General features: G+C 38.4%; 1 protein-coding gene across 1 annotated transcript in view; it reads right to left on the minus strand.

Annotated features, from left to right (window-relative positions):
- The window catches only part of LOC119539570 (ectonucleotide pyrophosphatase/phosphodiesterase family member 3-like), a 98,099-nt gene that overhangs the window by 25,825 nt on the left and 49,790 nt on the right, over positions 1-22,484 (minus strand). Inside the window, 6 exon segments of the mRNA XM_037843265.1 lie at positions 4,590-4,656; positions 9,916-10,043; positions 13,640-13,671; positions 14,011-14,139; positions 19,031-19,139; positions 21,906-21,978. Of these exon segments, the coding sequence (XP_037699193.1) occupies positions 4,590-4,656; positions 9,916-10,043; positions 13,640-13,671; positions 14,011-14,139; positions 19,031-19,139; positions 21,906-21,978 (538 nt within the window).

Raw genomic sequence — 22,484 nt, forward strand, 5'->3', positions numbered from 1 at the left:
TCTCTCTTTACTAAATATTTTGATTTATATTTAATCAGTGTTAACTTACTTATTGATAACAGATCTAAGTATTTTCAATTGTAAATAAACAGGAAAAAAGTATCAAATGTAGATAAGCAATTCTTTTCTGGTGACAGCAGAACATATATACAATTTTCCCCCAGGATAATCAGCATAGAATTGGAGGCACAGGTTTTTCTTACAACAGATAACCTAATTATCATACAGTATTCCCTAATAAATAGATTCCAGAGATTTTTCCAAATATTTACAGAGATGTGAGTCACCATGGCAAAGTTAAGAAACAATATGTTCATAAAGAATGCGACATTTTTCCTATTTGGAAAGAGATATATGCATACATTACAGATACATGTATATATAAAATATGTGTGTGGATGTGTATACACACACACAGAGATGGAACTAGAAAAGACAATCAGATTTCAAAAATCATAAAGCTTAGCCTATGGGACCTGTCAGCTGGTCTCCATAGGTGACCTCCACACCATCTTCCCTGGGCTTCAGGAACACACACTCCCCCAGTTTTCTTTCTCGCTGGCTGGTGGCTCCTTCTAGGTCACTCTGGTGGTAGAAATGTCCCAGGCTGTACTTGGTCCTATCTACACTCCAACCATGGGATTTTATCTAACTCCATATTTTTAAAATAATTTTTTTATGCACAAGGCTCAACTTTTTATCACCAGGCCAGATTTTCTCCTTACTTGCCTATTAACATCTCTACTTGCATGTTTAATAGATATTTCAAATGTAACTTGTCCACAATTGTAACAAACATACTACACGGGTACAAGATGTTAATAATAGGGTGATATATGGGAACCTGTGTTTTATGCATGGTTTGTCTGCAAACCCACAACTTACTTCTCTTTAAAAAAAAAAAAAGAATTTAACTTGTCCATTCGAAATCAGCTCCTTTCCCCAAATCAGCAACACCTCAGCTACACACTTCCACCATTTCACAAAGGCCCTCAGATCTCTCCTCTCGCTCCCGAGACATCAGGCTCCTCCCGCCCCAGGGCCTTGGCACTGGCTGTTCCTTCTGCCCAGAGCACTTGTCCCCACAGACTTCAAAGTTTCATTCCTTCACCGCCATCAAGTCTCTGCTCATACGTGACCTTGATGAAGCCCCTGCTCTCCCCCTTATTTAAAATCACTGCAGCTTCCCTTACTCAACTCTGTTTTTTCTTTATTTTCCCACAGCATTTATGACATAACATATAATACAATATAATCATTTATTATGCATGTTGTCTATACCTCTCTGCTAGAATCAAAGCTTCATGGGAGCAGTGGGGACATTTGCCTACTCTGATCCCACATGTCTTTAAAATCTTGAACATGAAGAGTGTTTATCACAAAGTAACTTTTGAATAAATATTTGCTCATAAAAAATGCACCACAGTTCGCCGTTCCATTCTTCTTCAAGATCTAGTGATAGGTGGTAGTTTCTCAGACTTTACACCCAAAGCACAAGCAATGAAAATAAAAATAGATAAATGGGAATTCATCAAAATCAAATACTTCAGTGCTTCAAAGAACTTTGTTAAAAGGGTAAAAAGGCAATTGAGGGGGATGACATCATCAACATGGTGACATAAACAGCTACTGAAAACTTCTCTCCAGAGATTCAATGAAAAAATGGATAATTCTGAATTGTCTGAAATGCTGGAAGAGGATATACAAGGACCCTGCAAATGCCAAATTGAAAGAGAAGAAATAGCAGAAATGGAAATGACCTCATATTGAACGTGGTGGTGAATGTGTAACTACATAATTATACCAGGAACCATTGAGTGTTTACTTAGGAGGGAATGGATGGTGTATGAATAAAGCTGTTTTGAAAATAAACAGAGGGATACAAGGGCTGGAGAAAATGTGGAGAGAGGGATGTACCTAACCATTGTTGGAAGTAGAATGTTGCAGCCCAGCTGGAGGGCAGTGTAGTGGTTTCACAGGAAACTAAGTATGGGATTGCCATATGGTCCTGCAACCCCATTATTGGGTATATTGTGTATACTGCCATATGGTCCTGCAACCCCATTATTGGGTATATTGGAAGAACTGAGAACAGGGACACGAATGGACATTTGCACAGTGGTGTTTATGGTGGCAGTACTCACAATTTGCAATGGATGGAGGTGGCCTAAGAGTACATCAACTGATAAGCAATGGTGAACTGTGAAGTATACATACATGGAATATTGAGCCGCTACAAGAAGGAATGAAGTTGTGAGGTATGCAACTAGGTGGACACTGAGGACAGTGTGTTGAGTGAAATAAACCAGAAATGAAAAGAAAAAGATTATAATACCTCACTAATATGGAATAACTATAATGAGCAAACTCTGAGAATTGAATCTGAGGGTATAGGTTATTAGGGGAAGGATTATTGTAAAGGTTCCTAGATTGTAAGCTCTTACAGCAGTTACATCTATTCCTGAGTTGTGATGGCCATTTCTAAATTCTGAGATGCTGAGCTTTTTGTGTATAACCTGGTCAGTCTCCGGAATTTTGGGTATCTGTGGAACACCTGAGACTCAGAGCCAGAGTCCGGCAGCTATGAATGTCAGCATTACCCCATATGGCAAATGTTAAAGAGTCTGAAAAAGAGATCAGACTTCAATTAGAGACATGAACGAAATGAACTTGGTTAGGACTAAGGTAAACCAGACTAACAGGTAAAGGGTGATACTGATGGTGTTTTAAAATTTCAACTTCTGTGTAAGACCAAAGGAAGAGATGTTTCTTAGGTGCAAAATCTATATTTTTTTGTAGCACACTATATAATTTAACTTGTTTGGTCAGTTTACTCCAATACCATACTACATGGAATTTTGACTAGGGAGTGAAATCTTGTTGGTTTGTACAGGTTAGTGTGAAGCCCTGATACATCCCAGAGTAATTTGGGCAGAGAATAAAAATGTATTTGCAAAGCCCCCTTGAGGGACTCGGGGGAAATGTGGAAATATTAAACTTCCCCAACTGGGGAATTACTGATATTCTCACAAGCATTGGGGACTACCAGTTTAGAAGGCTGGGCCCTTGATCTTGGGGTTTGCCCTTATGAAGTTTGTTACTGCAAAGGAGAGGCTAAACCTACATATAATTGTGCCTAAGAGTCTCCCTCACAGAACCTCTTTTGTTGCTCAGATGTGGCCTCTCTCTCTAAACCTACTCAGCAGGTAAACTCACTGCCCTCCCCCCTACATGGGACATGACTCCCAGGGGTGTAAATCTCTCTGGCCACGTGGCACATGACTCCCAGGGATGAACCTGGAACCAGCACCATAGGATTGAGAAAGTCTTCCTGACCAAAAGCAGGAAGAGAAATGAAATGAAAAAGAAATTCAGTGGCTGACCTACCCCCTGTGTGGGATCTGACCCCCAGGGGTGTAAATCTCCCTGCCAACATGGAATATGACTTCCAGGGAGGAATTTAGACCTGGCATCATGGGATGGAGAACATCTTCTTGACCAAAAGGGGGATGTGAAAGGAAATGAAATAAGTTTCAATGGCTGAGAGACCACAAAAGGAGCTGAGAGGTCACTCTGGTGGGCACTCTTACACACAATATAGATAACTCTTTTTAGGTTCTAATGAATTGGAACAGCTAGCAGTAAATACCTGAAACTATCAAACTACAACCCAGACCCCTTGAATCTTGAAGGCAATTGTATAACAATGTAGCTTATGAAGGGTGACAATGTGACTGGGAAAGCCATGCGGATCACATGCCCCTTTGTCCAGTGGATGGATGAATGAGTAGAAAAATGGGGGGCCAAAAAAAAAACAAAAAAAAAACGAAGAATGGGGTAGGAGGGACAATTTGGGTGTTTTGTTTTTACTCTTGTTTTTTTATTCTTGCTTTCACATTTTCTGGTACAAGGGAAAAAAAAGATTGATCAGGGTGGTGCGTGAACAACTATATCAGGGTAATGTGATCAACAGATTGTGTACTTTGGATGATTGTATGGTATGTGAATAAATCTTCATTTAAAAAGGGGGGGAAAAGCAAAAAAAAAAATTCAGTGGCCGAAAGATTTCAAATAGAGTCGAGAGGTCATTCTGGAGGTTATTCTTATGCATTATATACATATCCCTTTTTAGTTTTTAATGTATTGGAATAGCTAGAAGGAAATTCCTGAAACCATTTAACTGCAACTCAATAGCACTGACTCTTTTAAAGACGACGATATAACTATGTAGAACTTTGTAACTTACACTGTGTGATCGTGTGACTGTGAAAACCTTGTGGCTCACACTCCCTTTATCCAATGTGCGGACAGATGAGTAGAAAAATGAAGACAAAAAGAAAATGAATAACAGGGAAGGATGGGGGATATGGGATGTTTTGGGTGTTCTTTTTTACTTTTTATTCTTATTCTTTTTTTGTGGTAATGAAAATGTTCAAAAATTGATTGTGGTATGAGTGCATAACTATATAATGGTACTGTGAACAACTGATTGCAGACTTTGGATGACCGTATGGTTTGTGAACATATCGCAATAAAAATGAATTTAAAAGAAAGAAAAATAAAGGGTAAAGCAAATGCAGTTTATTTACCCTCATGCTCTTAAACTTATTGTCATACATGTGGGTGCCTCCTCCACAGTCCTTGTTCGCTTTACTCCTATAAAAAAAAAAACAACAGTATTATTACACTCTAATAATTATACCTATATGAGTTCTTAGTAAAAAGCTGAGCTTTAACAGATTTTATGTGCCTTCTTTTACAGAAGTAATTTTTTTTCTGTCAACAACAGCATAAATATATTTATTTTCATGCTCAAATCTGTAATTATAGAGGAACAAACAGAATGGTGGGATCTCTCCAGGGTCTGAAAACAGAATTCAAAAATCATTGACTATTAAACATTGGCAAAAAAATAAAAGAATGTGTCTTCAAGCTCCCCTATACCTTTACACATCAATGTCTGCATGATTAAGACCAGTTTGATTCCTATGTTATTTAAGGCAATAAAGAAATACATCTTTGGAACTGGGAAATAAATATTGATGTTTAATTTTACAGTTTAGATGTCTAGGGAAATAATAGTATGAATAAAAAATACTCAGGCCTAATGAAAATGTTCTAAAATTGATTGTGGTGATGACTATACAACTATGGAATGATGCTGTGAACCACTGATTATATACTTTGGATGGACTATATGGTGTGTGACTATATCTCAATAACATTTGCTTTAAAAAATACTCAGGGAGGGTAATCAAACAGTTAATAAAAATTACAAAAGTGACAACTCGTAATAGCAGATTGCCCCACAGTGCTGGGGCCTCTTCCCTATCACCTCTTTCCTTGTGAGAGTGCCCGCAGGACTTCCCACATGTGTACTTAGTAGATTTTCTACCTGTTGCTCAAAGAAAAAAGAAAAAAAAAAAAAAAAAAAAAAAACTCAGGGCAAGTTAATTAAAACACTTGGTAAGGAAAAGCCAGTATATTCTGTAAGTTCGACATTTATTTTTAACACACAAACACACAATGTTATTTTATTTTCTTATATTACCAGCTCGGCTGAGACAAATACTGTAAATTTGTATCTAAAATATTATCTTTTAAAAATGAATAACTTTTGCTCCATTGTAAGAGAAACTTAAATCACAAAATAAAAAGTCAGCCTCGACTGCCCAGGCCACACTAAGCTCGCAGTAAAGGGAGGAAAAAAGGTTCCCAGTGTCTCTGACCTGGGGGAGGCAAGAGGAATCCTAGTTTATAAGGATTTAAATTTGGTTATACTAGGGCCCAGTTCATATTCATATCTTCGTTAATTCAAAAAAAAAAACAAAGTTGACATAGACAAAAATTTTTATGGAACGTTTTTATTCTTCTTGCATAGATATTTGGTTCCCACCCATTACCAGAATTATTTGGGGATAATTAAGTTTTAGTTTCTATGTAGGAAGCAAGAATGAGTATTCACAAATGAAAGAAAAAGGTCTTTTGAACCAAATCGTCAGTAACATTTTTGAAATGAACCCTTTATTTCAATGTCCATCTTCCAAAAAAACTTTTTTATATATATTTACTATTCCTAACCCACCTCTATTAGAAAACTATAGTAAATATCACAGAATTACATTCAGAAGCAAAGAATAAAAATACTGTTTGAAAAAGCTTTATCCACTTTCCATCGCTTTCCAAGTAAACACCTGAGAAATGTGCTCTCCTTCTCCATGTTTATGTTTTCCAACCATTAATTTGGCTCTGAAAATTACATATGGAAAAATGGAAGCTGGCATTTGGAAAGGATGAGTTGATCGTATCTTCTATGGTTGAGCTCAGCTTCCAAGTACTGTATGAAATCCTTTGGAACAAATTCCCTATTATCGTCTCTATGTTTAATTAGTAAAGCTGAATCAAGGCTGGGTTTCTCCACCACAGCAGGGAGATGAGCAAGACTTTTTTCCCAATATGCCATCAGTGCCAAGTACTAGCGGTTCTTTCTCTGCAGTACTTTTCCCATTTGTTCCTTTCTTTCCTCTTCTACTGTCACCAATCTAGGCAACTGTTGCTGTCGTACAGGGTGAGAAAACTATAAAAGGCATCTGGAAATAAGCTCCCCCCAACCTCTTTCAGAAGTAGAGGTTCAATCAGGTTAGCTGTTCTAAGGAATAAACTGCTGCAGTCAAGTGGGGTGGGCTTTGTCTTTGAAACACGGGGTCTGGCATCCTGAGCAGTAGCCTGCTGGGATAGGAAGTACATACTTACATATAGATACTTATCACCTGTGTCCTGAACAAATTTCTTCATTGGTCATCCTGCCTGCAGATGCTCAGAATCTTCCCACATAACAGAACTACACTCACACACGCACGCACACACCTAGCCCCATTTAACACTATAAACCACTGCTGGAAATGGCAACCAATGTTCTAATGAGTATAAATATGGGACAGGATATGATACACCAGGTCTATCCTGGAGAATCTCAGTCATAAGTTAACCATACAAACTATCTAGTGGCATGCCCCTACCTAGTCTCGCCGTCCCCTCCACTTCACAGCTTCCACTGAGCTGTCAGAGTGGTAAGGACTGGATCACTTTTCCAATTGGCACCCTAGCGTCTTGCCTGAGTGTCTCCTCCTAATAGCAAATAGACTGAGCACTCCAAAATGCAAATCTTGATATATATTCTCCTCTGAGCACTTCATATCTTGGTCTCTTCCTTTCTTCAGGATAAACATCACCCAGATAAGGTCCTTCATGCAGAGAGTACTTCATTCACCTGGTGTTCCAACAATCCTGAACTGCCTGCAATTGTTGGACTCTAGTCCTTCTGTCCAGAAACCTGCCTCCTTCTCTCTTCCCTTTCTTAACTTAGAGTTGCTGCTGGTTTGAAAAAGGCAACTGAGAAAGAAGCACCTCTGATAGAACACAACCTGGCAGTGCTCAAGGCTTGGTAATAAGAAGGCTAAATTCAGGCCAATAAAAGGGGTCTTGAGACTTCGTGCTGACAGACCCCATAAGGGTTTGGGAAACTGAGGTCCTACCCATCTTCTTGGCTGGGTGCCTTCTAACAGTGCACAAACTGCACAAGTGCACAGGGCAGATCTACTGTATGACAGCATTTAATCTAACCCATGCTGCATCTTTACAATCCAGGTGAGGAACCTATCAGGTAGCATTCTCACACCCAATATGTTGCATCCTTCCTGTTTCCTTGAACTTGCACTCCTAGGGCAGCAGTTATCATACCTGATAAGAATTATTGTCTTCCACCCAACACGCACTGCAAGGTGGAAACCTGATTGTTAGCTCCAGTTCATAGCAAAGAGCTGGGACTTGTCCATTGCTATTCTAAAATATGAAGGTATCATTTATATTTTCTGAAAAAGCACTTTAACAATCCTTCAAATATAGATTCAAATACATTGGGTTTCCCCAAATTAGTAAAATATTTTAGGCAAAATATGGATGACAATGATGAAAACGGATTACACTAACAGATGAAGTTAGCTATAATGTTGACAAAGGAATCTAATCTAACTACCAAATACTGCATATTGTAAAAAAATATTGTAAAAAAAAAGACACAGTTTCATTTAACAAGTAAGTAGACTGAGATTCACAGTTTAACAGTCGGGGATAGAGTGAACCCAGGAAATCTAATCTAAATATTAAATATTGCATATTTATTACTAAAGATGACACACTTTCGTTTATAAACTAGATAGACTGAGATTTGTGTTTTAAGAGTTGGGGATAGAGTGAACCCAGAATTAAATCAGATTAGATTCTGCAGTTGCTCTTTTTATAGCTGTATATAAATTTTCCTTTGATATAATTTAATTTACCTTGTACATTACTGGCAACAGAATAACAAAAACCAGGCTAATCTGGTGTTACATGCAAAGAAAATGAAGTCTTGAGATACCAGCCTTGTCCAAGGTCTCACAAGTAGCTAGAAGGGAGCCAGGATTGAACTCTTAGGTCACTGCTGGCTTTTCAAACACTATAGAAAGATCATTATTTGAGGCTGGATGTTAATGCTTGATATGCAGACATACTCTGGCTGCTGGAATCTCATTACATAACCCGCAGGTCCTGTTGTCAGATGGCAGGTGCTTTCCCAGGTGCACCTAACTACTTTGATCTCATCCTCCTAACAGTAAATATTTGGAGTACATATCCCCATTGGGACGTATATTTATTTATACATTACATACATAAATTACCAACAATCTTGTATATCAATATTAGTAAGGCTTAATTTTGTTCACATATTTTAAGGAAAGAGTTTCTTTTATAGAATGTTGTCCTGAGTTGTAGCACAGCCCACAGATGCACACAAAGGGCTGCAACGCTCCAGCCCCAAGTAGAAACACCTGCACCATCTCGTGGTTCAGTGTGAAACTGCACATTTTCTGGCCTAGCTGCACACTGCTTGGGTTTACCAGTCATCCCATAACAACATCCTGAAAAATCAAGAATTTCTTATCATGCAACACACTGGTATTAGAGCCCAGCTCCCTGCTCTTCTTTCCTCTTTGCCAGCCATATCCTTCAGCCACTCCTCTACTCTGTGATCATGTGTGAGCCATGGGTTTAGCCACCCTCTTGGTATTATGAAGTGCGTAAAACAAGATAGATCAGAATATATTGTCAATTATAGCAACTTACCCACATGAAAGAATACTGGAACAAAGTACAAAAGTGAGACATTAGTTTAACTACTGCAAAGTGTATATTCATTTCTTCAGTAGCTCTCTGTGGGTCTCCACCAGAGCACAGAAAGGAATTGTGCCAATAGCCCAAACATCTGCAACAGGGCAGGGCACACACATAGCGGATAGGCAATATACTTCTGTTGACTAAGTGCATTGATTGATGATTTGGGCATGGAGTGATTCAGAATGGTTTTAATTTTCTCTAAACAAATTTATATTTTGCAAATGTGGAATGATCAATATGAATTACATTTAGAAAAAGAAAAAAAAAGGTCAAAGATACTTGGTTGGTCTTATAGTCACAAAGTGCTCTTCTTAAAAAAAAATCACAGACATAAAAAATATCTTAAGGAGCCATCTACTCAACTGATTACTCCCAGCTGGAAGGCAACTGATGCCAACTTTATCCTGTCTGCTGCCTAAAGACAGAGGAGGGTGGAGGTGAGAAATGTGCAGATACTGATGGCAAAGTCTCTGCCTCCTCCCTCACTCTAACCTTATATTGTGAAAATTCAGATGCCAAGATCACCAAGCTTATCACAAGTCCAAATACAGAATTGCTAGACAGCATGGTAGTACATAAAATGTCAAGAAAATGTCAATGCTCAGGAAAAATTCTATGACCATAATTGTGGGATAAGGTTAAATGTGCTTATGAGGAAAGATGATTGCTAAAATATTGTAAGTAAATAGACACATCAACCTCACTGCCAGCCACTGCGGCTCCACCAGGAGAAGAACTTTGTAGATTCTGACATTGTTGGCATAGTGCAGTCGTTTGGGCAAATCAGGAGGCAAGTAGGGTTTGAAATGCTGATCAAGTTTTCAGCACTGAAAAAACAGGAAATTATTTCTTCATGAAACACAAAATGGGCAAACTGCTTCAAAACTTAATCTTGTAAGATAATTTGTTAAGCACTTTCAAAAAGCAAGGGGATTTAAGCACAGTAAATAAAATAGGAATATTAAATCTGTTGTCAGTGTGGTCAGATTCCCTAATTACATTGCCTTTATTGTTGCAATATTTAGGTTGCAATCAGAAATGTAATTTTAATTATGATTTGGTGTTTGGTACTTTAAGTTTTTATTCCTATGCATATATCAAACCACTGTGACTCTCCCCTCCTCTTTTAACAGAGAATAGGAATCAGTAAGAAGTTTAGATTTAGAGTGGCAATTGCAATGCTTCAATTTAAATTATATATGAAAAGTACACAACATATGCTTTTTTAAAACACAGTTTAAAATAAATATAGAAAACGGTAGAGCAAAGAGTTACAGAATGAAAGTGAGAAAGTATCATTTGCACATATTTTTTTGTCAGTTTTCTTCCTAATTTTGGTATATTTTCTTCAGCCTTCTTATCTATTCCCTTATTAAGCCAATATTTTTGCAACTTTGAGGCAGGCACATGATGGCAGCTGCTGAGTACGCAGCTTCCCTCACGATACAAGGGGCAAGGATGTGCCCGAGGACCACAGACCATTTGACCAGCCACAATCTCCTAACTGGGGTGTAGGCAAGTCAATCCAGGGAAAAATGGGACTATACTATCAACCTCTGAAGAAACAGGGTTATTCCTTTCATATGGGTGTTGGGATGAAGACACCAGAGTTGAGATATGATTCTGGCCATTTTATCTAAAAACAAAGTTGATGGTGTGATGGCAGTTAGGTTCATGTGTCACCTTGGCCAGGTGATGGTGTCTAGGTGTCTGGTCAAGCAAGCACTGGCTTAAGCATTACTGCAAGGACACTTCCTGGCTGGTTTATTAAATCATCAGTCAGTTGATTGCATCTGTGGCTGATTACATCTACAATTAACTAAGGGAGCTTCTTCTGCAATGAAAGAATCCAAACAGTTGGATTTAATCCAATCAGTTGAAGATTTTAAGGGAGAAAAGAGAATTTTCATTTCCCCTTCAGCCAGCCAGCCTCTCCTGGGGAGTTCATCTAAGATCTTTATTGGAGTTGCCAGCTCTTGACCTGCCCTATGTAACTTGGATTTGTGTATCTCCACAGTTGCGGGAGACACTTTTATAAATCTCATATTTACAGCTATCTCCTACTGGTTCTGATTCCTTAGAGACCCTTGGCTAATACAGATGGTGATACTATTTTGTGGTCAGAATATTGAAGAACTTCAGAGTTAGCAATTCACATTTTGGTTATATTTGTTCATTATAAGCTTAATAGAGGCCCACAGACCAGCACTACTGGGAATATTGAACCATCACGGGAAATCGTTTCCTGGGAATAATGGGCTACTATGTGAAATGGTAGCCCATTTTTAGGGGGCTCTGTAACACAAGGCCCAGTTCATATCTGTGGTACCAGGTAATGGATTTCAAAGCCTGTGGCATCTGAAGTTGACTGAATTGTGCTTGGTCGTGGTTTGCATTCCTGTGGTGGAAATCCACCATAAATAGGATATCTTAAGGATGTTGTTTCAAGTTAAGGTGTAGCCCCATAAAAGGGATGGGTCTTAATTTGAGCTACTTACAATTGGAGAGAAAAAAACAGAAGGTAGAATAAGAAAAAATCATGGGAAGAAGCCAGAAGCAAGAAGTCAGCAGAAGAGAAAGACGAGGACATGGCCATGTAAAGGGAAAGCCAAGGAACCCAAGGATTTCCAGCCAGCCAGAAAGCTACCAGTTCCAAGAGGAAACAAGACTTCTAACATCTATAACTGTGAGGCAATAAATTCCTGTTAAGCCAAAACTGGTTTGTAATATTTATCATAGCAGCCTAGCAAAACTAAGGCAGTATCCAATCCCCTTGCACTACTGGGATTATTAGACTTGCCCTTCCTCACCATTAGGATGTCAACTATACGGCATGAAGTGATGGCACAAAGGAAAATGATATGTGGATTTAGAGAACTCACACTGAAATCTAAACTACCATTTATGCATTCAATAAACATGACAACACTGCATGTACACCCTTCACCAGTAGGGGGTGGGATGGTTGTTCATTTTATACTCAGTATCAGAACATCAGAAGGTGTAAGAAGAAAAATAAGTGAAAAAGACTCTAAAGGATATCTACTGTGATTGTCATTCCTGCTTCAAACTTGTAGTAGGTCCCAAGTTTTACTAACCACTCTTTACCCATCATTTCCTTCCCTTCAATCATTCACATTCCATTCTCACAATTTTTACTATCATTGCATACTACCTACACTGAAATAAATTAAGCCTCATCCCATGCAATAATAAACTCATGAATTCCACGTAATACATTATATACTTTAAGCATATGTATATATTTGTGAGTATGCTTTAAATACACAACACTTCAACTTACTATGTAAGAACATTTCAGTCCTCTCTAGCAACAGGGAACCTCACTTTGAAAAACACTGCTTTAAGCTTTCTGGAATTTTCCCTACTCATTTATTTACAAACTGAGATGTGGAAGCCAAACAAAACCATTTGCAGTACTACTTAGGGGTTAAAGAGATGATTTTTCAAAAAGATCTGTAAGAGTCTATGACTTCTCCCCTCTACATGGGACATGACTCCCAGGGATGAGCCTGGCCCTGGCATCATGGGATTGAGAATGCCTTCTTGATGAAAAAGGTGAAAAGAAATAAAACAAAATAAAGTTTCAGTGGCTAAGATAGTTCAAATAAAGTCGAGAAGTCATTCTGGAGGTTATTCTTATGATTTATATAGCTATTCCTTAGGTTTCTAGTGTATCAGAGCAGCTAGAATGAAATATCTGGAACTACTGAACCATAATCCAGTAGACATGATTCTTGATGATAACTGTATAACTATAGTGTTTTTATCATGTGACTGTGTGATTATGAAAACTTTGCGACTGACACTCCCCCTATCCAGTGTATGGGCAGATGAGTAATAAGATACAGACAAAAATAAATAAATAACGGGGGGAATAAGACGTATGGGATGTTTTTGGTGTCCTTTTTTATTTTTACTTTTTTTCTATTTTTTGGAGTAATGAAAATGTTCTAAAATTGATATGTGGCAATGAATGCACTACTATATGATGATACTGTGGGCCACTGTATACTTTGGATGGATTATATAGTGTATGAATATATCTCAATAAAATTGCATCAAAAAAAAGAGAGTCTATGATTGTCATTTTCTGAATAAAGCCACACCCAAAAATATACAAAAAGCAAAGCTGCCTAAAGCCCCCTAGTATATCCCTTTTTAATGGGACATCAACCAGTTCAGCAAATCAGTTACCCAAAACTAACTTTCGTAGAAGCTTCAATCCCCAAGTGAAAACAACTAAGATGAAAACAACTGCTATGCAACTGATAAAATAATGTTCATGGAGGGTTTAAAAACTAAATCACAACTGGCTTGGATTCAGAACTAGAATAAGATTTCTGGAAATCCAGATTAAGGCATCATATAAATTAATGTATTGAGGAGACTGTATACTTACAGTAAGGTTCCTAACAATTTCTTCAGAATTAACTGTTTCAAAAGAAAGAAAAAAATGAATCACATTATAATTGGTACTATGACTAAAAATGTGAACAACTCAGGTAGGTTTGGCATATAAATATATTAAGACTATGATATGGTAAAATTAAATACAACATTTACTTTAGGATTTAAGAACAAAGTAGAATATATTTTAACCTAATAATATTAGATATTAGCATAGATGTTCGGTTGTACTTAAACATGGAATTTCTTATTTGTTTCTGTATGGTCATCCAGGGAAATAAGAAGGGCTTCTCAGAATTTAGGAGTTATCATTATTCATCCTGAATTTTTTCTTGATTTTCATGTGCATGTCTTCATACTTACAAGCATAAAAGCCTTGGGGTACATTACTAGACCTGATGTGGGGTGCAGGCCCTTCAAACATGTAGAAGTTTATTTTGGGTAAATAATCAGTCATATATTCCATCTTGTCACAATAAGTCTGATCCATTCCTGAACCGAAAAAAAAAACAGAAAAAAATAATTATCCATCAAATGTATGTAAGTGGAAATGATGGTGGTCTTTGATCCTGTCAAGTAGCAGATATTTTGTGTTAGTAGATCTCAACCAAATTCCACAGAAAACTTAAACAATATATCCTATTACTTTACTCTGATGGGTAGGATGTGAAAATAATGGCATGGAGAAGGTGTTGTATCTATGAATGAAGAATAAGCAGAAATTATAAACAGATCATATATTCAATGAAAGTGATTTTCAAGAAGACAATCCTTTGTAGGAGGTAAATGAAAACTTAAAAATATCTAATTTCTTCATAAGGAAACATGATACATTTTTTTTTAATTTTGAAATAAATTCAAAGTTATAGGAACAGTTGCAAAAACAATACTAACCCCATGCACAGAATTCCATCATACCCTGACTCCCCTCCCCCGATAGCTCAATCCACCAACTTTAACATGCTGTCATATAGTTATTTCTTTCCCTCTCTCCCTCCCTCCCTCCCTCCCGACCTATCATCCATCATCTATTGCTCTGTCTTCTGAACATATGAGAGCTAGCTGCACACATCCTTGAACATACACTATAATTCACATATACACTTCCCATGGACAAGAACATTCTTTTATGCAATTCCATTAAGCGTAGCTAAGAAGTACAAGAGATTCAACAATGATACAAAGCTTACACTCTATATTTCCTTTTCCTTATGTCTCAACTGTGTCCCTTTGAGCCACCTGTCCTCCAACCTCCAATCCCATCCAAGTTCATCCTTGGCATTCAATTGTCATCTATTTAGACTCTTTTTTTTTTTTTTTTTCAGTTGTGGAAACATATATACAGCCTAAATCTTCCCATTCCACCCCCTCCCTAGCATTCCATTAGTGGGATTAATCCCATTTAGAATGTTGTAATGCTCTTTCCCACCATCCATTACTAGAGATTTCCCTTCACCTCAAACAGCAACCCTACACTCATTTCTTAACTCCCCATTGCCCCTTTCCCCATTTCTCTTAACCCATACTCTACTTTTCATCTCTATGGTCATATTCTCTGATAATTTCTTTGTGTTTACTGTGGGGCTTAAATTAACCTCTTAAATCCATAACAATCTTGTTTTTCTTTGATACCACCTTCACTTCAATAGGACACATAAACTATGTTCCTATACTCCTCCCTTCCCCCACCTTTATATAGTTGTCTAAAATTACATATTTTACATTGAGTTCAAAACCACTGATTTGTTATTAGAGTTTGTGTATTTTATATCATGTAGGAAGTAAATAGCGGAGTTACAGTTCAAAAATTATTGACTTCTATTTGTATTCCATTGTGGTTGGAGAATGTGCTTTGAGTATTCAATTTTTTTTTTTTTTTTTAATTTCTTGAGGCTTGTTTTATGTTCCAGGTTATGGTCCCTTTTGGAGGAAGATCCAAGATCACTAGAGAAAAATGAGTATCCTGGTGATTTGGAATGTAAGGTACTATACATGTGTGTTAAAATTCTCTATATCTCTTTCTCCTTTCTTTGTTTCTCTGTTGGTAGGGCTCTCTTTAGAATCTGAAGTAGGGCAGGTCTTTCATTGGCAAATGCTCTCAGCATTTGTTTGTCTGTGAAAAATTTAAGCTCTCCCTCAAATTTGAAGGAGAGTTTTGCTGGATAAAGTAATCTTAGTTGGAAATTTTTCTCTCTCAGAGTTTTAAATATGTCATGCCACTGCCTTCTCGCCTCCACGGTGGCCGCTGAGTAGTCACAACTTAGTCTTATGTTGTTTCCTTTGTATGTGGTGAATTGCTTTTCTCTTGCTGCTTTCAGAACTTGCTCCTTCTCTTCAGTATCTGAAAGTCTGATCAGAATATATCTCAGAGTGAGTTTATTTGGATTTATTCTATTTGGAGTTCGCTGGGCATTTATGCTTTGTGTATTATATTGTGTAGAAGGTTTGGGAAGTTTTCCCCAACAATTTCTTTGAATACTCTTTCTAGACCTTTACCCTTCTCTTCCCCTTCTGGGACACCAATGAGTCTTAAGTTTGGATGTTTTATTTTATCTATCGTATCCCTGAGATCCATTTTGATTTTTTCAATTTTTTTCTCCATACTTTCTTTTGTTCCTTCATTTTCTGTCCTGTGGACTTCTAGGTCATTGAGATGCTGTTCAGCTTCCTCTAGTCTTGTATTGTGAATATCCAGAGTCTTTTTAATTTGGCCAACAGTTTCTTTAATTTCCATAAGATCTCCTATTTTTTTATTTACTCTTGCAATGTCTTCTTTATGCTCTTCTAGGGTCTTCTTTATGTCACTTATATCCTGGGCCATGGTCCTCTTGATGTCCTTTAAATCCTTTGCCATGTTTTCGTTCCTCGATTGTAGTTCCTTGATAAATTTGGCAAGTACTGTGTCTCTTTTGATATCTTGATTTGTGTGTTTGGAGTTGGATTCTCCATATCATCTGGTTTTATCATATGCATTAAGATTTTCTGTTGTTTTTGGTCCCTTGGCATTTGCTTTGCTTGATAGGGTTCTTTCAAGTTGTAAAAAAAAAAAAAAGAAACCAATCTAATTTTTCAGAAATACAGTTTGGTGGCGTACACTTTCTCTAACTAACCAGCAGATGGCATCTGTGAGTCACCTATTCCCCTCAAGTCAGTTCTCCATCTTGTCCCTGTGGTGTGTGGGGAAATGATTCTTGTGGGGTTCACTTGGAGAACTCAGTTTGGGTGTGTTGCTGGAGCCGTCCGCCCTGAATGTGGGGCATGTGTACGGGTGGCCAGGGAGGAAGGACAGCTTTAATATTCAAATCCCCCAGGTTCCTGGAGATTCAAGGCTGCCGCAGGAGTCTAAGCCTTCATTTCATTTCAGCCCCAGACCCTCTCTCTCGCTGTCCCACAAACCACCGGACTTGGCGTGGTGTCCCTAGGTTCTCCAAGCGGGTCCCCCTGCCCAGCCGTGATCTTCCAGGACCTCTGCCGAGGGAATGCCGTGCTACATCACCAGTGCACGCCATCCCTCAAGGGAAGCCCGGGCCGCCGGGCTGTGCAGCGGCGCTCTCAGCCTGAAGCAAAGATGGCTGAATGGGGCGTCTCAACCACCCTCTCCTCGCACAGTTCCTCCTTCCCAGCTCCGGGACAACTCACGGGGCTCTGGGCTGTGGGCACGGCCCCGGGCAGGAGTTTATCCAGCCCTCCGGGGGAGCCAGCTGCGAGCCACGGGGTTTCTTTCTGCTTCCGACTCTCCCCTCTGTTTCCCCTGCCCCGAGGGTATCTGCAGTGGGCTATCTTCCAGGCCAGACACTGAGAGGCCGACCCAGCCCCCTCTTGCTGTGTTTTACTGTGTGGTTCCCAGTATCGCAACTTCAGCCGCTCCTGGGTTTTTCCCTTTCTTTTTTTTAAAAGAGCCCGTCGGTCTCCAAACGCCAAACCCTGGCTTCCCCAGATGGTCGCATGGCTGTGGGTCTTCGAGCCAGCTTACTCACTCATTTCAGAATGCAGACTTCCGGTTTCACCAAGTGTCCGGCCCCTGTGGAACTAGGAGACATCGTCCAGCTGGCGCATCGCTGTAACCGGTATTCCGGGTCACTTTCTGGTTTTTATCTAGTGTTTTTCACGGAGGTGTTTTTTTGCCCTGTCTCACCTAGCCGCCATCTTGGTAAAGCCACATGATACATTTTTAAATCAAAAAGCACCATTCACTTTTATAATACAATGCATTAAGAAAATAAGAATTGGAGAATGTTTATGTAAGTGTGTTGTGTACATTTTTATAAAGAGCATGCACTCTAAAACAGATTTAACGGTGAAAACCTTTTTCATCTGATTCTTAAAACTGCATCTTTTAAAGTTATCACATTTCTGTATATACATATATGTCACTAAGGAAATACTTGAAATTGTGGAACTGTAACCTGTAACATTCTTTGCAATTTGCTCTCTACTTGTTAAATCATACTTTGAAAGGGCTATTCTGTGTATGTTATATTTCACAATAAAAAAATGTAAAAAAAAATGCTACAAAAAGAGACTGCATCTTAATTTTTATTTTTATCAATGTCTTTTTTTAAATGTGGATAATAACGTTTTCCTTTAATTTTAACAACAGGGCGAAATGTCAGGGAAACATTTTAGAAAGTCTTAAAATAAATGACTGTTTCTCATTCTACTGATGTCCTAACTGTACAGAAACAGAGGCTCTGCAGGCCTGGCCTGCTTTTCCTCCTCCTGCCCATGCCTGGTTCCCTCCCAGCCCTCAGAGCTCAGCTTGAATGTCTTCCTGGAGAGGATGCTCTGACTCTTGTGTAGCTCTGAATGCTCTGTACCTCGAAGTGAGCGCGGCATCAGTAGGCACTCAGAAATATTTGTTGAGTGAACGAGTATTTTAAAGCTGTGAGAAAGCATCTGTATGAAGTGGCTGAGGATGTGGAACCAGACCCACTTCCTTTAACACTTGGGTTAACTGAATCCTCAAGTAGAGAAAAATGGGTGACAGGGACTTTATAGATGAAAAGCTAAACACACATTTACATAACAAAACACACACATGGCCTGGCAAAAGAAGACAAGAGAGTAAACTGAAGCCCGTCTATGTGACGGTGTCACCACCTGAGAAGGATGGATGAGCACTTCTGTACTGATTGAGTAACAAATCTGAAACATCAGTATTAAGTACGATTAACTCCATTTTTACAGAAATAAAAGTAAATGGTGGATTTTCAAAAGGAAAGTTAGAATAATTAAACAAGAAATTTATAGACCTCTCTTCATCACAGCCTACTCATTCTTCGCCTATTCAAGGGCTTCTAGGTCTGGAAGGACAGATTTTACAATATTACTATTAGGCTTGTATGCTCTTTGAAGTGATAAAATGGGGTTTAAAAAATCATACCATGATCAGTCAAAAGAATTATGTTGACACAATTGTGTAAGTTCCGCTGCTTGAGACCTTCCATCAGCATCCCAAAAGCACAATCTACTAACTGTAAGGCTTGAACAACCTAAGAAAAAATTAGGAGTTAAGATGGCTTTCATGAATTAAGTTTTAATTAACCAAGTCATTAAGTAATCAAGTCAAAATGAAACCCACTTCCTCCTTTCAAATTACCAGTTTAAACCTCATCAAAACTATTCCCCTACAAAGCTTTTCATGATGATGCCCAATGTGGGGGAGGGGGAGCCCCCAGAATGTCTCTAGGAGCAAAAGCTATGACACACTGTCCAGAGGATCACGTGACAATGTGTTACTAGAGAGTTAAAATTGTGCCCAACCTGTAACCTAATAATTCTACTTCTGGGCATTTCCCTAAGTACACAGAATAGACAGATTTACATATAAGGATACCTACCACACTGTTTACTTATAAATTAAAGAAACGGAAAAATAAATTATGGCACATCCTTAAGAAGGCATACTCCACAGCCATTAGAAATAATTTTTAAAAGAACAGTGGCATAGAAAATGTTCACAATAAAATTTTAAGCATAAAAAAGTGAGAATCAAACTATATACACCCATATATATTGATTGCATGATCCTGATTATTTTTAAATATATTTAACACATGTGTACAGGAAACTAATAGGAAGTATATCAAAGTACAATTAAAAGTGATCCTGATTATTTTTAAATATATTTAACACATGTGTACAGGAAACTAATAGGAAGTATATCAAAGTACAATTAAAAGTGGTTATCTCACTGGGGAAAAATGCAGAAATATTAAACTTCCCACCTGGGAAATTACTGACATTCTCACAAACATTAGGGACTACCAATTTAGAAGGCTGAGCCCTCAATCTTGGGGCTTGCCCTTATGAAACTTGTTACTGCACAGGAGAGGCTAAGCCTACTTATAATTGTGCCTAAGAGTCACCCCGAGAGAAACTCTTTTGTTGCTCAGATGTGGCCTCTCCCTCTAAGCCAACTCTGCAGGTAAAGTCATTGCCCTGCCCCCTACATGGGACATGACTCCCGGGGATGAACCTGGACCCAGCATCATGGGATTAAGAAAGCCTTCTTGACCAAAAGGGGGAAGAAAAATGAAACAAAATAAAGTTTCAGTGGCTGAGAGATTTCAAATGGAGTTGAGACGTCACTCTGGAGGGGATTCTTATGCGCTATTTAGATAACCCTTTTCAGTTTTTAGTATATTGGAATAGCTAGAAAGAAATACCTGACTAAAACTGTCAAACTGCAACCCAGTAGCCTTGATTCCTGAAGAGGATTGTATAAGTCTGTAGTTTACACGCTGTGACTGTGTGATTGTGAAAACCTCCCTTTATGCAGTGAATGGACAGATGAGCAGAAAAATGGGAACAAAAATTAAATGAATAATGGGGGGGATAGAGGGAATGGGATGTTTTAGGTATTCTTCTTGGCTTGTAATTTTATTCTTATATTTTTTGGAGTAATGAAAATGTTCAAAAATTGATTATGGTGATGAATGCAATACATGAGGGTACTGGGAACACTTTATTGTATACTTGTGGATGACTGTAGGATATGTGAATGTATCTCAATAAAACTGAATTGGAAAAAAGAAAAACAAACCTGTATCTGTCAGACTAACCACATTAAAAAGGCGAGCAAGCCGCCTACTGGCGTGAGGAGAACTGCTTTTGGTGAATCAGATTTCTAGCATGGTTTAAAATGAGAATTTAAAAAAGTTTTTAAATAACCTACTTTGTGGTGCTTTTCTGACAGAGACATTTATAAGTATCTTACATTTGGGAAATATAATTTCTGGTTTTAGGAAAAGCTTTCTTGCCCAGATCCAGATCAAGATTCACTGACCTGAACATACCTCAGAGGCATTAAAAAAAAATCAGACAGACCATCATTTCTAGAGTTCTCTCCAAATAAGACAGTTTTCCATTTCTTTTTGAGGTCTTCTCTCCTAACGGATGGACAAACATACATACATTCATCTCCCCTTCCCTTTCTTTGTTTGTTTAAAAAACATGCCATGCTTGGCTTTTTACATGTTTCTCAAATTTTAGGGATTTATTCTAAAACAAGTGCTACCATGCATGTAGGAGTGAAAAATAAATGAAGTAACTCAAAGGGGGAAAAAGTGGTTGTCTCAGAACAGCAGAGTTATAGTTCATTTTTTATTTTTTATACTCTTCTTTTAATTTTTCTGCATTTTACTATCAATACAGGATATTGAACTGACATAAGGCTTAAGTGAATATCACTGAAGTAACTTTTCCATTTTTTTGAGTGTGTAAGAAAGAGTAATAGCAATGGATTAGGGAAAATGTTTCTCCTCTCACATTACCCAACATGATGATTGCTTTTCTATTCTTTTTGAGAAAGAAGTACTTTTACATACCAGGAACAGTTGAAAGCTTTAGTGCATTATTTCATAAAATCCTCACAGCAAACATTCATGGTTGATGCTATTAGGAATTCCAGTTTTAAAGGCCAGTTAAAGGAACTGTTGAGTGGAGCTGTGTGTGGGAATGTAGCTGCATATACAACATGGCTTGACTTGACAAACGTCACATTAACACATGGAATTGGCATGTGCAGTTTCTACCCTCGATGCTTTCATTATGTGAGATGACAGTGACACAGGTAAGTGTTTAGAGATGAATAAAAATGTGCTAGTAGGGAAGATATCCTTGTTAGATTTTGATCTCCTCTTGTATATATCAAATATATTTCTATTCAGTGACAATTATAGAATCCATTTTATTGTGTGTTAGGGTTAGAAATACCTAATTTTACATTTGCTTTAAAAAAAAAAAAAAAAACTTACATTGGCACTGACTGGTCCACTGTCATGTCCTGCAGAATCAGGCTGTTCCATACAGATGGTGTAAAAGGCGGGTCTGGTGGTAAAATTGAAACAGAGGAAGTCATTTTCAATTCGCAATAAACCTATGAGTTGGATCTGAGTTACGTGGATCTAGAACTTGCTGGCACGTGCCTGCTCTTCTCCCTGCCTCCGCTTCCTCCAGGCCAGGAGGCTCCATTGCCTCCAGGAGGGATGGGTCTCCTAACTGGAAGCAAGACCTTCCCGGGTGTGCTCGATGCTTGTGAAAGTCTGTCTTGTCCTAGCTGTTAAGACCTCTGGGTTTGCCCAGCCCTTTGTATTTCCTGGTTGCTGATTTCTCACTAACTCTATATTCTGCCCTCTGGAATTCATATACATGCATGTTTCTCTTTCATTGTCAGGTTTCTGAGGTACCTTTTCTGGGTCCTCCCTTTCGGGATGCTCTGGCTGCAGCCTGTCCCCATGGTTTTTGCTCTGAGCTCTGGTCCCTGTGGCTCCCGGAGTCAGACCTCAGAAACGAGTATCAGATCCACTCTCGGCTCTGCCCTGATCCGTGTCTGG

The sequence above is a fragment of the Choloepus didactylus genome, chromosome 7 (genome assembly GCF_015220235.1).
Source record: "Choloepus didactylus isolate mChoDid1 chromosome 7, mChoDid1.pri, whole genome shotgun sequence".
NCBI lineage: Eukaryota > Metazoa > Chordata > Mammalia > Pilosa > Megalonychidae > Choloepus > Choloepus didactylus.